The 17,719-nt window shown below is 39.8% G+C and overlaps 1 protein-coding gene across 3 annotated transcripts in view; it reads left to right on the top strand.

The window, feature by feature from the left end:
* The window catches only part of LOC131036825 (probable zinc metalloprotease EGY1, chloroplastic), a 179,358-nt gene that overhangs the window by 16,691 nt on the left and 144,948 nt on the right, over positions 1-17,719 (top strand). For all 3 annotated transcript variants that reach the window (XM_057968817.2, XM_057968816.2, XM_057968815.2), the window contains exons 2-3: positions 3,160-3,624; positions 3,777-3,917. In XM_057968817.2, the coding sequence (XP_057824800.2) occupies positions 3,160-3,624; positions 3,777-3,917 (606 nt within the window). The remainder of the gene's footprint in view (positions 1-3,159; positions 3,625-3,776; positions 3,918-17,719) is intronic.

A 17,719-nucleotide genomic window follows, 5' to 3' on the forward strand; every position in this document is an offset into this window, starting at 1 on the left:
TGGAGGTTTTTTCAGTTTCCAGACTTAGTCAAATTTCAGGATCAGGGCATTCCAGACTTAGCCAAATTTCAGGATCAGGACCTCACTCAGGCCGGACTTGCTATCCTATGTGATCCCCTGGGCGACGCTTCAAGTTATATTCATTTGATAAAATGCACCTCTCTGGACCTTTTCACATCGTCAAGACGTTTAAAATCCTGCAAGGACAAAGCAAAATTGGATTTGTAGCTCCGGTCCTCCACTGAGGGACAGGAGCGATTTAGGCAATTAGCACTGTTATGGACGTCCCAAAAATCTTCAATTTATATTCAACGCATTTATCTCATGTTTTTCCTTGTTTTTGAACGTAAACTTGCCTTGACCTTTGTCTGGATTTTGCATAATGAAGGAAATCGCTCTGGTCCCTGGGAGAGGGACGAGAGCTACAAGGTACCTCGCCCTGGTCCCTTGGAGAGGGACAGGAGCGATTTGGTCAATATAGGTCATTCTCCTTCGTTTTTTGCATCTCAAATTATATTCATTTGGCAAAGCATCTTCCTTTGGACGTCCTCAAATCATTAAGTCATCAAAATCTTGCAAGGACAAGGCGAAATTGAATTTGTAGCTCCGGTCCTTCACTGAGGGACAGGAGCGATCTTTCCCCTGGAGGCATTTCTGTGCTCATGAAAATCTTCAATTTATATTCAATGGAAAGATCTCGCCTTTCTCCATCACTTCAAACGTAAAATTTGTCTGGACTCTGCAAGAATGATGAGATATTTGAGATTGAGCTCCTGTCCTTCACTGAGGGACAGGAGCGATTTTGCTCCTACAGGCCAAAATATCATGATTTTACACATTTTATCACTTCACAAGGCGAAAACAAATCATTTGAAATGCCTAGGATCAAAATTCAAAAAAGTCAAAATTTGGTCAAAAATATTCAATTGGACAAAAAATCACATTTCATCTTCAACACTTAGACAAATTTAAGCTCTGCATCAACATTCCAATTGAAAATTAGACCATTCTGGCGAATTCATTTCATTCAAAATTTGCATTCTAGAAAAGGAAACTCAAAAGGCCCTCAAAAACGACTGGATTCTGGTCCGAAAAGACGGTAATTAAAACCCTAAGGCTTGACCCTAAATCCAGACAACTAACAAACTAACAAAACCCTAGAAAAGCAAAGCGAAAACGAGCAAAAAACAAAAAAAACATGGGTCCCCATTTGCAATGGGGCGATGTGTGAAAACGTCACAACAGTACCTCATTGTGGAAAACCTTCAGGATACTAGATGTGCATACTGCACCCACACACAGATGCACCCACACCTGCACACATATGCACAAACATGCATGAATGCAAACAGATACACACATGCACACACGGAGACACAGAGGCACACACACAGACACACACAGAGACACACATACACAGATACACATACACCCACATATACCGACACACATAGACACACATAGAGACATACATAGAGGTGCACACACATGCACACATACACATACACATAGAGAGACACACACAGACACAGACACAAATGCGCAGAGTCCATACACAGACAGACAGACAGACACAAATGCACAGAAACTGACAGACACACCATGTATCATACATGATATTATACAAAATCACACATGCGATTGAGTTTTTGGAGCTTATCAGTATATACTCATTTTTTTGTACATATTTTCATGTAATGCCTGATCCTATACATGTTATGTCGGAACTAACCTGATCAAGCTCATCCAAGTCATTTCCTAGGCTACAGTTTTTACATTCTATTATTCCTCTAAAGATCGATGGTGAGTGAAAATGCAACATTTTTTCTCTGATCTCCAGTATTTATAGATTGGATATTTTCAACTAACAAATTTTATCCCTCATAGTGACGATCCTTCTATGTTTTGCAAAATCAACAATTCTAAGACAAATCTGATTCATTGCAGAAAATAGAAGCTTTCAATTAAATCTCTTTTTCTTTTTGTTAACCTCATTTGTGGAAGCAAAACCAGGTTAGCAGAAAAATATAATTGGAAGGATTCTCCCTAACGTGTCTCAACTGTGTAATAACCCTTGCTGCAATTTTATATCCGATTTACAGAATTCTAATAACCCAACTCAGATTTACAATTTGCAAACAAGCGGAGAAATCGGGTATGCCAAGAATTGCCCCAATGAACCTATAAACACTTAAAACCCTCATATAACATAAAAAGAAGATTCTACAGAAATTTTGGCATTATAACGGCATGCAATTATATGTTTGTGACAGTCTACAAATCTGCCATGAAACATTACAAAATAGACTCCAGAAACGGAGCTTAAAGCTTCACAAATCCACTACAAAACCCAAAATACTCTCCAAACTCCTCACACTTCCCACAAAGAAAGATGCATGAAATAAATGTCTAACACAGACAAGAACAGCAATATACACTGTTATTATCAACAATACAAATCTGAAAATGCACTAAGAAACTACAACACAATTTATTACAACCCCTGTCAAAACAACACACACAAAGTCTCTTGAAGCACAACTGTAACCCCTGGATGTGATTGCCACTGGAGACTTGTAAACACACTGCCTGCAAGCCTCTATCCCCCTGGTTTATCAGCCTGGAAGATCACTCCAATGGTTTCGCAGCCTCTGAAGAAGAACAACAAAACTCTGTTAAAATCATAAGATAGAATGAATCCAAAACAAGTCAAAATCACTATAAAAGGCACAATATTCAAAAAGCACTTTTGGGCGCCAAAATCTCCATGCCAAAGAGGAGGGAATCTTGCATTTCAAGAGTTGTAACTGCCTTTCCAAAAATGCATCTCCACTTCCAGCACTTAAATAGAAATTGCTATTTTATCCAACTTCTTCATTTGAACTCAAGAAGACTAATAACTGCCAATTTTGAGATTCTCCATTTAGAACATTATTTCCCAAATTATTCGCAGGACTTGACTTACTAACTTTGGACAAACTGGCCTACTGTAAACAGTAAGTTTTATTTTTGAAAAGGGGACATGACAAATTGAACATTATTTAGTTTCATTTTTGTTAATGATGCATCTTTTAATCTTTTAAGGTGTCTTTATGTTATAGATGTCCATGGCAGAGATATTCATACACAATGATTATTGCCTTATTGTTTCTAATGCAGTCATCAAGTACTCCTCCTTTGGGTTCAACACCAAAAAATTTTCAAGTTGATGCATTCAAGTTGATGGAGCTCCTTGGACCCGAGAAAGTAGACCCATCAGATGTAAAATTAATAAAGGAAAAGCTTTTTGGTTATACAACTTTTTGGGTTACTGGAGAAGAACCTTTTGGGGATCTTGGTGAGGGAGTTCTATTTCTAGGAAATTTAAGAGGCCAGAGGGAAGAAGTATTTGCTAAGCTCCAAAGACAACTGAGGGAAGTTGCTGGTAATAAATACAATCTTTTCATGGTAGAAGAGCCCAATTCAGAAGGTTCAGATCCACGAGGTGGTCCTCGAGTTAGTTTTGGTTTGCTTCGTAAGGAAGTTTCTGAACCAAGACCTACATCTTTGTGGCAATATGTTGTTGCTTTCATATTGTTTCTTCTTACTGCAGGCTCATGTGTTGAATTGGGACTTGCTTCTCAGGTATGCTGTACTGTTTAAAGAAATAGTCTATTGCAATATTTCTCAAGCTCTATGTCTGTAAGATAATTATATAGTTCTTTTGTGAAGAATATTGAATTTTGACATATTTACAAATATTTCAGAGTTTCTGATGAGGTATTAATTGTTTCCAGCTACAAAGACTTCCACCTGAGGTTGCCCAATATTTTACAAATCCAGAAGCCACAGAGCCACCTGATTTGCAGCTTTTGGTTCCTTACATGAAGTCCACTTTGCCACTTGCCTACGGTGTGCTTGGAGTCCAGCTATTTCATGTATCACTTTCTAACTAGTTTTGGTCTTTAGACTTATACTATTTATTTGTTCTCATAGAAATTTTAATTGCCCTGCTTGTTCTTTCTTCCATGGTATTGAGAATATTAGATGACAGCCCAATTTAGTAATAAGTTTGAACAGTTTCCTCTATGAATGTTTGAATCACCCTAGGTGATCATATCTGCATTTGTGATATTGTAAGCATCTAATTATGTGTAGGCAAGTAGCATATGGGTTTGAAAAGAACTCTGCAGACTGCCATGAGATCTGTAGTTTCATCTTCTTTTTTATCAAAAGAATGAACTATTTATATTAAGATAAGGAAAATTACAAAATTGCATACTGGTGATCAATAAGTGGTAGCTCATAGATAGAACAGTAAATAGATATTCTAAGTAACTGATTTCTTTTAAGGTCCTATTAGGTGGTGCCTACAACTAAATAGTAACTGCAAAACAGTGAAGAATATTTCAAATCATTGCAGTCTACAAAATCACAAAAAAATATTGCAGTACAAATGGAACACTAATTAATTAACAATTACATGCATATAAATAATAAACTGAAAAGAAAGGAGGCTGGGAAGGAAATGAAAAACTTCGGGCAAGTATGAAAAATCTCTGCAGGAAAATCAGTTTCGCAGCACAGATCCTATCAAGGACAAGCAGAAAGTGTTATTTATCACTGGTGGCCCTAAGCCCTTTAGAAAGCAAAATCTCTTTCGATGGAATGCACTGTGCTTTAAAAATATTAAGTTTTGGCAATATTTTGATTCAGATGTCTGCCGGTCCGGATGCTGCCATAGTTGCTCCTTGTTTGATTTGGACTTCCACAGGTTTGAGGCAAATAGGGTGGCCTTGGGCTTGTGAAGCATAGAAGTTTGGCAAGCCCATTTATCCATCAATCTCCTAGATAATGAGTCCATCCTCCACTTGCCCTTGAGCTCCTCCTTGCATCTAGATCCCTGTTCAGTAATTGTTCCCCTTCTTTGTGCGCACTACAGTTGATCCTAGCCCCAAGATGATAGAGGTTAATGAAAAATGCTTTTCTGAGGATTATACACATTTTTTCCTCGTGGCAGTGATTGGTAAAGTGGATTGTAAGTGGCTATGTCACAATGATTTTCCTCATGCATTGAGATCAGTTGGTCAAAATTTGGTGCCATAGAAATCTGTTTTCTCCTCGAGGGTTACTTCATGTTCTCCTTCACTTTGGAAGTTGATTGAGAGGTAACCTTTAGAGAAGGTCGATGGTTTTCTGATAGAGAAAACATGCTGTGGACATGGATGTCACATTTTGATCCTTCCAAAAGCTCTTTGGCCCATGTCGGGATAAGGCTTTATGGTTTTCCTTCAATTTATTAGATATATGAAAGTTTGAAAGCTATTGGATTTAGCCTAGGAACCTTGCTTCACCATGGGAAAATTTTAGAATGGAAAAAATTTCAAACCTATTCTTCTAGGTGTGAGCTAATAGAGACATCCAAACATCTTCTTGCATCCTCATTCAAGAACTTGACTTTGAAACCTACCATTTAGATGCAAGAAATGTTGGCATTGTGTTGTCATTGATGTCAACCAGTATAGCATGTCACCGGTAAGTATGGAATGTTGACCGGTGAGTAAGTATCGGAGACCGGTATGGTATGTCAACTGGTAAGTAATGTGTTGGCAGTGTGTTGTTGCCAACCGGTAAGCATGTGACTGGCAAGAAAGCAAGGTTGAACTAATGAAGAAGGGCAAACAACCGGTATGCAGTTTGATTGATGACATTCAGTAGGACTCCCACCGGATGAAGTTGGTGTCACAGGATGAAGAGAAGACTGACAAAGAGTGTGCTCAACCGGGTATATGTCTGATTGAAGATGTGTCTGCTCAAACAGGGAAGTCATATTAGTGCAATGTCGGGAGCAGATTGAGCAAATGTAATGACAACTGGTTCACATCAGTTATTGGCCAACAGGTGACAAGGATCCACTCTCCCCAGTTGATTGGCAGGTTGAGTGCAACTGTCTATCTACTCCCACCGGTTAGTGGTAATGCTTAGCTTATCTCACAACATGCATGGAATGCATCATAACCCTCCGAGATAAGACAATCAAAGGAGTTAAAGGCAGGTGATTGAAGGCCTATACCGGATGACCCAAGTGGAACATGAGTGTATATGAAATCAGAGACATGCACCAAATCAACAAGAGAAGGCATGATGAGCTACGGGGACAGAAAAGGATGGATAAGAAGTTATGTGTTTGCCACTTTGGCAAATCGGTTGAGATAAGGTCCGGACTAATGATGGAGAAGGAAAATGTTAGCATTGCAAACAAAGAGTGCAACCGGGATGTAGATGGAGATTGGTGTTACCACAGTTGGTGACAGTTGAAGATTGTTGGCATGATGCTCGCATGGGTGTTACCGGTATGCAGGCAGGAGTACTGTCAATCGGTAAACAGGAATAAAGCGGGATCAAGCAACCGGTACAAACAATTGGAGAGGATTCAGATGTTGCTTTTCGGATTATATGCTCATAACATTGGCATGTGTCTGTGATTGAAACCGCATCAAGTTTGGTGAACTGGAGAGCACACTAATATTTGACTGATATGAGACAAAGTGAAGGGCTCTCATCAGATGGAGATGTGCGTAGTGAAGTGATGAACTCTGAACCGGGAACTGTCTAAGTCATCATGGCAGGAAACTAAATACCCATCCTCAAAAAATAGGCCAAATTTTGTAGTCATTTTTTTAGAGAAATATAGTTATTGGGCTCCACCAAGATTAAATCACCTCTCATGGTTGACCAGAAATGAGCAAAAAATATTTCCACTAACTAGAAGAGACAAGGAGAAGAGTCAGAAAGAAGGTTAACCGGTTAGTGTAAGCGGTAAGGTAAGATGAACTAGTAGTGTTTTTTTTTGTTAGTGCTTTTGCCTGAACTGACAAAGTGGACTGAGGTGGATGTCAACAGAGTTGACACGTAGGATCCAAGTGGCTAACGTGTAGTGGTCGATGAAGAATGAGTCAGTAAGATAGTTGCCGACTGAGTCTGCATTTAATGTCGACCTCGAAAATCACGGATCAGTTGCAGAGGGTTGCGGCTCGATGCAGATTAAAGGATGACTCTTGGTGAGTTGATCGAAGCAAGATATCTGATCATCCTGTTGATCTGGAGAAGGAAGCTGCTGGTTCATTTAATGTGATTGACAGAAGCAGAGCCCGTGTTTGCTAAATATAGCAAACGTGTATTGGAAGCAGCGAGATTGGCGGTGATGGGTGATTTGTTGCAGGTTGACAATCTCAGAGAAGAGATCCGATGTGATCTGATACGGATTGAGTCGGTGAAGCAAACCCTTGCGTGCCAAGATTTGATTCTTTGTTTTGGCAGGAAAACTTGGCTATAAATACGCAGACAGAAGATTGAAGAGGATTGATGTTGCCAGATGCAGTAGTGTCGAACCAGAGTGAGGGTGAGTGTGCATCAGAGAGTTAATCAGTCATAGAGTTCATTGAAGAACATTGAAGTGACTGAGTGCTTGAAGAAAGAACTGGCAAGAAGGGTTTAACCGGTAAGCAGAGTAATCGGTAACCAAGTGCATGGTTTGACAGTTTATCCAATCGGTAGAGTCTGAATTGGTAAGGTAGCAACAATGAGCAAAGGATAGCAGAGAGAGAGTGAGAAGAGGTCAGACACGACAGAGGCTGAGTAGCAGAAGACTCAGAGTGGGTGAGCAGAGTACCAGTGGTGACAAGTAGCAGAGGGTCAAAGTGATTAGAGAATTGATAGAGAATAGAAGTAAGGAAAGGCAAAGGACCGACAGAGAATAGAAGCAATAAGATTGAGAAGAGAAAGACCGGTAGAGAGTATTCATTGGAGGTGTTACAAAGTCCATTTGTAACAAGGTGCTTTCATTGTAATAGGTTTATACTTCATTGTATATCACTGAGTTGGTGCTTGGTGTAGGGGTTGGTGCTCCTTGGGTTGGTGCCATAAACGTTGTAATACAATTGTTTATTGCGAGGCTGGATTGGAGAAGTAGACTCCAACAACATTTCTCACCGAGGTTTTTCCCATATTGGGTTTTCCTCGTATATCCGGTGTTATGTGATGTATCCTTGTGTGTGCTTGCATCTTGATCTCTTCCCTTATCTCACCGGTATATTCACTTAGTGTTTGAACTGCTAACTGGTACACAGTCAAGTTTAAAAGGTTGAAAATATTGATAACCACTGATTCACCCCTCCCTCTCAGTGGCATCTTGTGTTCTTCAAGAAATGCCACCAAGTTGATCTTGTTTGCATTATTTGTTTTAATAGGTTGTCTTCCTTCATGCTCTCTTCCCTCTTCCCTTCAAAAGGCCATTTTCTTCATCATGTCGTGATGTTTTCACACATCGCCCCATTGCAAATAGGGACCCCCACTTTTTGCTTGATAGTGTAGTTGTTTTAGCTTAGTTGTCTAGTTTTGGAATAATTTTGGTATTTTTTACCTCTTGCTTGTGAGGGGATGCAATGTCTTGCCATTAGGATGTGTTCAAGTTAGGCGGTCTAGTAGCAGACATGTCTCCCTTTGGATTGACTTGGAGTCTTTGCAGCTCTAAGTGCTTAGGTGATAGGTGAATGAGGCTTCACAATGTAGCTTCTAAGTCGAGTTGAGGTATGGGTCTCAAGATAGAAGAATAGTCAAGCAAGTGGGGCACCCAAAGGCAGGATGAGGAGGCAAGAATCAATCAGACCTAGGTGGATGAAGAGTGGATGTCAAAGAAATTATGAGTGTGGATGGAAATAAAAATTACATAAGGTGGAGAAATCCACGACCTCCCAAAATCGATGACTTGGTGGAATCCACAACCATGAGGTGGGGTAGTGATTCTTTTACTTGGCATGCCAAAATCCATGACTTAGGATGTTCACTTGGTCAATGTAAGTGAAGATGATGAAATTCAGTGTTTGTTCTTTGAATCCACAATTAGGAGGCGACGATCAATCAACTAAGATAGAGGGCTTGATGAAGATGATTCAAGGTCTAAGTGATAATGGAAAGAAAGAAAACACCAAGTCAACCTTGTGAAGAAGTTACTTTACACTTGGTGAAGTCAATGAGTGAAGAAGTTGAAGTAAGTTGTCCTTGACTCACCAAAATCCACAACCTTGGTAGCCTTGAAGATGATGCTAAGTGAAGGCAGCGAAAGGTGAATCCATCATTGAATCCTCTAAGTGTGCAAGCAAAGGCATTATGGCGATCAACTTGAGCAAATGATGAAGCAATCAAATTGAGGTGGCAATCAACATGTTTGTCCATGAGTCATAAAAATCCACGACTCATGAAAATCCACACCTCAAAATCTACAACCTTGCTAAATCCACTACCTAAGAGGGTAAGTGAGCAAGTTTGTCCTTGAGCTGCTAAAATCCACGAACTAAGGGATTCCATGTCTTGAAGATCTTTGAAGGCAATAATGATGAGTAGGAGTTGTGCTATCCCTAAGTCTTGATGACTGATGCTAAGCTTGTCTTGAGGTAGGTTGAATGAAAAAATCTTGATGATGATGATGAATCTATGACTTGAGCACATCTATAAGGTGCTAAAATCCACGACTCAAGCATGAAAATGGCAAGATTGATCCATGAAATGAAGGAGAAACAATGAGCTCACTTAATCTTTGACTTGGAAAATGAAGATCAACAACATGATGAAGGCAAATTAATTGACTAAGTGTTGGAGTTTGCAAGCTTTAATGATGATGATGACTATCCTCCACTTGCTAAAATCCACGCCTAACCAAAATCCACGACCCTCTAAAATCCACGAACATGATAATTCCACAACTTGGAGGTGGATGGTGGCAGTTTATCCATGGGTTGAGAGAATCCATGATCTAGTAAAGGTAAGTGCAACATCCATATGTTTGAGTAAATGAGCGCCAAGTGAAGTGAGTTCATGATATGATGAAGTGATCAATGCAATCAATAACTTGGAGGGAGGTAAGTAAGTTTGTCCATGGATTGTGAAAATCCACGATCAGCAAGAATCCACGCCCTTCTAAAATCTACAACCAAGGTGAGGTGCGAGTGCGATCAGCAAGGAGACCTAAAAACACATTAAGCGATGGATTTAATTAAAAGCTGATAAACAAGTCAGCTTCCTAGGGATGTAAACCATCAAGGGATAAAATGCTTATAAAGAGGACAGATGATCATTTCATTTGATCATCTCAAAAAAATTCGGTTCATGAACAGATCAATTGCAGCAATCTCTATCAGGGCAAAGACAATTCAATCAAGTTGTAGGGCGACTTCAGTGAAGGAGAGGACAATTCAATCTAATATCACAGCGTTTTCCATCAAGCAAGAGGAAGCAGTTCAAATCAGAAACTCAAATCAGGCCTCAAAACATTACAAAACCAGACATGGAAATTAGAGATCAAGTCACCATTTTACCATCATTTGAGGATGCATATTAGATTGAGGGTTGGTCAAATCTGTCTATATCATATGTGTTTGATGCTATCCTTGTTTGTTTTGCAGGTGACTAAGGAAGAGGGTGAAGGAGCAGCCTGCAAGCATTTCATGGAAACATTGCAACAAAGAAGGAAAATTCTCCACAACACTTAAGCAAGGGAGAGGAGGAACATCCAGAAATAATTTCATCAGCAAACAGCAGATTGCAAGTAGAGAACACGGGATGATTGAATGATGGTGAGGAAGGACATCTCAGCAGCTTGCAGAGGTCAAGGTTCAAGGAAGCGTAGTCAATGAAGAGGTACAGCTCATGATCGGATGCAAGACTCAGCAAGATGGTTGGCTTCATCAACAATGTTTTTGGCATCTCAAAAAATCAGAAAATGATGTGTGCCATGGAGTTTCGTGTGGTTCCAAAGGCCTTAATTTGGGTGCCCCAGGACCTTGCGAGGGGTGCTGCCCCTTGACCCCGTTGGGGGCGTTGCCCCCAAACCCCCATTGATTTGGCAAGTACACTACAAATTGGGGTTGTCTAGTACAAGTCATTGCTTACACTCTTGTCATTAGTCTTTCTGGATATTACTTGATCTATACTTGTCGTCTGGAAGACGACTTTTTTCTTTTTGGGGGGATGATGCAGTCAGCATAAAATGCCTACTGTTATGTTTGATAATATTTGTTGTTTGCCAATCCATTAATTGTTTGTATTAAGTGAGTTGTCACTCTCGAGTAGTTAATGTGTCATTTGGTTGACAGTTGTGTTCCTCCCGACAATCGTCGAGTCTTTTGAATGTGTCGTGTACCGCCAAGGAAAGTAGTATGATATAGTCGAATATAGTGTAATCCTTGGCTGACCATATCTGGTCGTCTTCTTTATAATAATTGCATGTGCGAATAAAGATATATTTTACTGCTATGTCTGGTATGCATTATCATTTGTATTATTATTTCCAGTACTTAATGTATTGGATATTGGAGTAAACAATGGTGAAGGGGTCGAGATTCACTGGCATAGAGAATGAGGATCGGCTCCAAGATGACAATAGGTGGTAATGAATGAAAGATGAAGAAGACAACAATGAGCATACAAGATCAAGAGCTTAGATATATGAAGACATCGCAATAATGATGAAAGAAATGTTACAACAATCTTGAATTTCCTTTGGAAATCCAAGATCACAGCCAGTACATCAAGGAAATTCCAAGACTAGGTATACATTCCAAGGTGAAGGATTCCAAGGTTGAAAGGTTAAACACATCATGAAAGAGAAGAATTTCGAGGTATGATGAAGGATAGGTGAAAGTGATTGAGTCAGATAAGATGATGCGATTTAGGAATATCTCCCACTATCATCACATGGAGCAATTTGAAATGTTGAGTATTAAGAGATATTGCTCGACCACAAACACTTGTGATGATCAAAGAGATGTACATGCTGAGGTGGCAACAACTCACTTCCATCATCCAACTCAAAGGGTTCAACACATCTAGATACATTGAACTTGATGCATCCAAGAGTGGAGCAAGTGACACATGTCAATTCATCAAATATTGTTTATCTTACCTAACCTTGATTCCTATTGGTTAGAATTCAATGTTTGACATGTGCCCTAAAATGTAATTTTATCATTGGTCAAGCATTAAATGTAATGCAAAGCTAGTTGTAACTAACCCTAATTAGGGTTTTCTCATGTAATCTTGGCCATTGATTTGGATTTGATCTTGGCCATTCATTTGTAAAGGGAAGTCTATAAAAGGCTTGCTCTCCTCATTTGTAAAGGTTAATAGTGGCTAGTTAATAGAGGGTTTTCTCATGTAATCTTGGCCATTGATTTGGATTTGATCCTGGCCATTCATTTGTAAAGGGAAGTCTATAAAAGGCTTGCTCTCCTCATTTATAAAGGTTAATAGTGGCTAGTTAATAGAGAATAGTTGATCAATAGACATTAGATAGCAAGTAGCTACAAGTAAAGTAGGAGGAGAAGGCAGAAATTGTTGCCAAAGCTTGTAAATAAATATTCTTTTCATTGAATTTATGGTGGATAGTGGTGTTTCTTCTAAATATTGCATGGTGTCTTGTTATATCCTCAAATTAGATAAAGCTCATTGATCATGGTGGTTGCTTATGAAGATATTGTGATGAATTCCTCGGTTCATAATTTTTGTAGTTTGCTGATTGTAAGCTACATTGTAAAGTTAGCTTGAACCTTGTTATCGTGCTAAGTTCGATTCTGGATACTTGTTCAAGTTGCACTAGCATTGGGTATTTGAGTGATGTATTTGCAATGTGAAAATCTTCCATTTCCTTAGAAGATTGCATTAGTCTTGTGTAGTTGTTGTCATCATGGCGAAGCAAGGCTTGATTTGAGGGAATTTGTCTATTTAAGTAACATTCATTGTCATCATTGATCTTAGGAGTAGTGTAGTCTCTCTAAATCTTTATCCTTTTTATCTTTAGTTTCCAAGTCAAAGTTGAAGTCTAAGTTCCAGCAAGTTCAAGTAAAATGTAAGTCCCCTTGTGATTTTAGCAAAATCACATCAACACATTGAATCGATCCACAATATAAAGTCAAGACCTTACTATTAGAACCTTGAAGTTGTCTTGTTTGATAACATAGTTTAGCATCTGAGAGGTCTTTGTTCAGGAGAGGATGGAATACTTAGTATTTTATTCTATTTTGCATGGAGTACTCCCTCTTTCAGCTCCCATTTTTGGTTGGTGTAAGCTCATTTTAGTAGGATAGGATTCGATTTGCTATGAAATTAATGGCTTCTCTTCTCCCATTTCTTTTAAGGTGCCAAATATATATTGTCCTACTCCTAATGATATTTGAAAGATCCCTGATGGTTCCCCTTGCTGATCTGCTGTAATTTTTAAAATAATAAACTATATTTTCTTGTGATTTTGCTGATGGTCTTACAGAATCGAGAGAAGTTGCAGAATGTTTGGTTTCTTTTTGTATTTTTTGAATATATAAGCAAGTAATGAATAAAGAACAGCAAATAAGGAAGGAAGCTGAAACAAGTAAGAACATTCAATTAAATCAGAATTGATACAAATTTTACCAGGCAGATTTCTAATTTATAATATCCAGATTATTCCCTACGCCCTGGGGATGTGCTTACATCCAATAATGGCGCCAACTGAAGGGTAGATGATGAACACAAACCAAGAACATCAGCTATGGCTGAATGAAAGTCTTCACCACTTCCAGCATAAAGTGTACCTGCTGTAATGGTGGCATCAAGCTGAAACAATCACGCCCCAGCTGGGAAATTCAACCACCCTGTTGAAACCCTCACCAAGCAATCTGAATCTCCACAAGGAATAGCGTATACACTCTGACCAATAATGCCACTGCCAAAAGAATCCACTGCCAATAAATAGCTGAGGGCTACGTCCCAGCCAATACCAATTATGGGGTTTGCGTCCTAGATTGAAGAATTGCTCTACCAGAGCAATATCGCACCAAACAAGTTTTCAATATGTAAAAGATAATGAGAAATTAGGTTTCTTTCTCCTTATATCTCTTTCCTTCCAAATCGAACCCTAAAGATATATGAAAAGTGCGATTTAATATAAAGTAATATTTCCCAATATTGGTGGCCCAAGTATAGAGAAAACACCACTTTTTCAATATAAAATAACTCCAAGCGCCAAAAGGACCCTGGCAAGTGAAAATCATTTAGAAAAGTTCAAGACCTTTCCAACGAGTTATAACACATGGGCATACGGATCCAGATGAAGCCAAAAACCCCTTATTACTCTGAAATAGCTATAGACAGCCTTATTTAAAATATTAAAACGCTAACTTAGGAAATATTTAAATATATTAAAAATATATAACCCAAATAGCTACAGAAAGCTCGAAACACACCAAAAGCCTGAAACTGAACCTGTCACCTGTCTGTGATTGATGTCGGAAATCATGGATCAACTGGCAGTCTCATCCCTAAAATCTAGGGATGCTCCTAGAAACTAGGAAACACACCCAAATCTCCTGAAACTGAAACCATCTAAAAGGTCATGGATAACCTCATGACTGGCAACTGTCACGACCTCCTAAAATTTAGGGATATCCCCTAAAATCTAGGAACTGCTGCAAACTGGCTTCAAACTGCCTATAAAGCCAAAATCCAGTCACTATATGCACTGAATGAGTCCCAATCAACCTCTGCTAGCCTACGAGACTCCAATGATAGGCCAACTCCTCCGTATCTGATGTCCACTCTAGAAAGGGGACATGACAATCCTCCTCTCTCGGAGTCGCTTGCCCACAAGCAACTAAAACACCAATCCTCCACCATCCCAAATAAGACGTAAACAAACCATTGCATGTAACTGCTGCTCATCTCTGATATAAACAACATGCAATACCTCGGTCTGGAATGGCTCCTCAAAACGCTGAAGCACCTGTGCTGTCAAATCAACATTGCCTGGGTCCCAGAGTGAAGCATAGCTCCTGCTGAATACCTCAAGTGAACAATGGAAAACTATATCATCTCCATAGATCAAATATCCATAAATGCCAAGATCACTAGTGTGTCTGTGATCACCAACATGCATAACATCCGTCATAACATCCAATGAATGCCAATCCATGGAAGACCCTCTGTGATCTGACCCCATCTGACACAATTGACACACAACTACCACACACTGCTGTTGATGTGCCGGAAGATCTAATGCCAACTCACTAGACAATATATAATATTGACTAAAATCATCACTGTCCGGGCTGGCATCTAAAAATATGTAATCACCAACCAGCAATGAAACAATCACCCTGTCTAGAGAATCAGGTGAAACTGCCACATCAACTGGCTCAAAGTACTCACTAGGAGTAACATCACATAACTCATCCACGTTAGCTATTTGATGACAATCAACCTGTGGATCAATTGTCGTCCCACTTTGCTCGATAAACTGAGATGGATAGTGGGTAAACTCCAGCTCCATCCTTGTGAAATTTCGAACATACCGTCCAAGTGTCAACAACCACTGTACACCCACGACTACATCTATACATCTGAAGTGAAGCAACCCATGTAGGATCCACGAAAGAAAGGTACCACACATGTCTATACCGTGATCCCACACAAACCACCTGTAGGACATAAACTGCTCCTGCTGCTCTCCTTTGATATAAGTGCCATATAATCTTAATATTTGGAGCAACATACTATAATCCCTATAAGATGTTGTATCAAATGAATCAACACCTGGATCCCAAATAAAACTAAATCCACATCCATCTGTCATGAAGAGACAATGATAGTAAGAGGCATCCTTGATACCGTGTCTCTCTACAGCCACTGTGAAACTCTCACACCTGTGATAACCATCCACAACAACACACCTGCTAATCCATGCATCATCCTTCCCCCATGGTCCTGGATGAAGTCTTTGTGTCAAGGAGATGAAAAACTCTCACGGTCGTTGCTCATCAAAACGGTTGATTGTTTGCTGATCCCGCAAACAATCCATCCCAAACTAATGGATCGGGTGCCTGCAATCAATAACTCTATCCTCTGAAGATGGGAGAGCACTATCGCAACACGGATAGTATAAGTCCCGAACCAACTCACATCTGCGAGCCATCCAATCATCTACAATCGGACTAAAAGAGAAATGAAGTGCACTCCTCGCGAGGTAATCTAAATGGACTCTCATAGGCTCACTCAATGGCTCTGTGTCATAATCTTGTCCATCAAACTCATCATCACTCCCATTGCTCTCAAACCATGAATCCGAAGACAACTCATATGTCTGAGATCCAAAATCCAAAATACACCTCAATTGAGCACCGTGGCTCTGTGGTGAAACATACTGGTTTCCCTCGTCAACTGTAAGAGGTGTAAAAGAAGATTTGCTTTCCAGAGAAGGAAACAAGTCAACAGGAGTATCATACTCCCAACCAGCTGACAAACTGCTAGTCGCCTGTGAAAACAATGATGGAGTAATATCGTGAGTCAAATCACAACTCTTTGGTGAATCTCGCAGTGTCACAGTAGAACACTGTACTGTATCTATCGCTGATGATGTCTGTGCCACTCTCAATCTATCAGAAAGCTCCTACAATCTGGAGTTCGCTTCCTGAAGGGACAACTGGGTATCCTCCCATGCAACAACAGTTGCCTCAAGCTCCTGAGAGAGGAAAGCAACTTCCTCTTCCCTCAACAAAACACCATAACTAATAAAATCCCTCTGAAGGAGATAACCTCGATCAGCCACTAACTGTAAATACTCATGCTTCAGTATCCCAATGGCTCCATAAAGAGCATGAAACTCTGGTAAGGAAAAATCACTGCTGCCTTGCTCATCAATCATGAGGGTGCTCCAACTATGTGTAGCCAACAACTGGCGAGCGACATCCAAATGCTTAATAACTGTGTCTATACTCCTGTCATCAACCTTGAGTTGTCCAATAAGGTGATGAGGAGTCCGAGAATGTTGGCTCTCCTGTAACTGTACAAACTCAAAATCTACATTGTGGAAAGAAGTTGTATCTGTATCTTGTACCTCTCTGTAGTCAACATCGTGTATGCACTTGGCCATGGATACAACCTCATCCAAAGTACTGCTGCTTTGTGCCTCTGAGAACACATCCGTCAATGATGATACTGCTGAAAATGCACTATCATCACTCTCTTCTGCATCTGGTGTGTCCGTACAACCCACTGGCTCATGATCCTGGGGTCCAATGCTACTAAGAGAACATACTGGGCTGGATTCTAAGGTCTGATCTATAAAATCAGAATCATCATGATATGAGTTCTCAACATTCAAAGCATCATTGGTACCCGAATTTTGATTGCCTTCATGTGACAGCCCATTGGCACCATCTTGTACAAGTGTAGACATTGATACCTCAAGCTGATGCAAAGGTACCTCACTGCTGTCATGAAAATCAGAATTGTTAACCTCTAAATCAGTTGCCTCTTGGGAAATCCCCTGCACGGAAGGTGAGGACAATTCATTATCCAAAGCTGTCCTAATGTCTCCTTGAGTTGAATCCACATGTCTAACAAAACCATCACATAAATTCTTGTCCCACTCATCAGAACTTGAGGGCACCAAAACATTCTTATGTAGAGGTATATTACCCCTAAATGAAAGTTCTCCGTCCATTCATGATTCCTGTACCCTTGATTCTTCTTTCCTTCTTTGCCACTGATCTGAACTTGTAGCTACCAAGTTATCTTCGTCTGCTTCGGGTACACCCATAAATTGTGTGAAGGAAAGGAGCTCACGTATCATCTTAGGAAGAGAACAATATTGATGATAGCTGCTCATAACTGTATCATTAAATATCTTGGTAGGAGGCATCCTACTTTTTCGTGT

Source organism: Cryptomeria japonica, chromosome 3 (genome assembly GCF_030272615.1).
Source record: "Cryptomeria japonica chromosome 3, Sugi_1.0, whole genome shotgun sequence".
NCBI classification, from domain to species: Eukaryota; Viridiplantae; Streptophyta; class Pinopsida; order Cupressales; family Cupressaceae; genus Cryptomeria; species Cryptomeria japonica.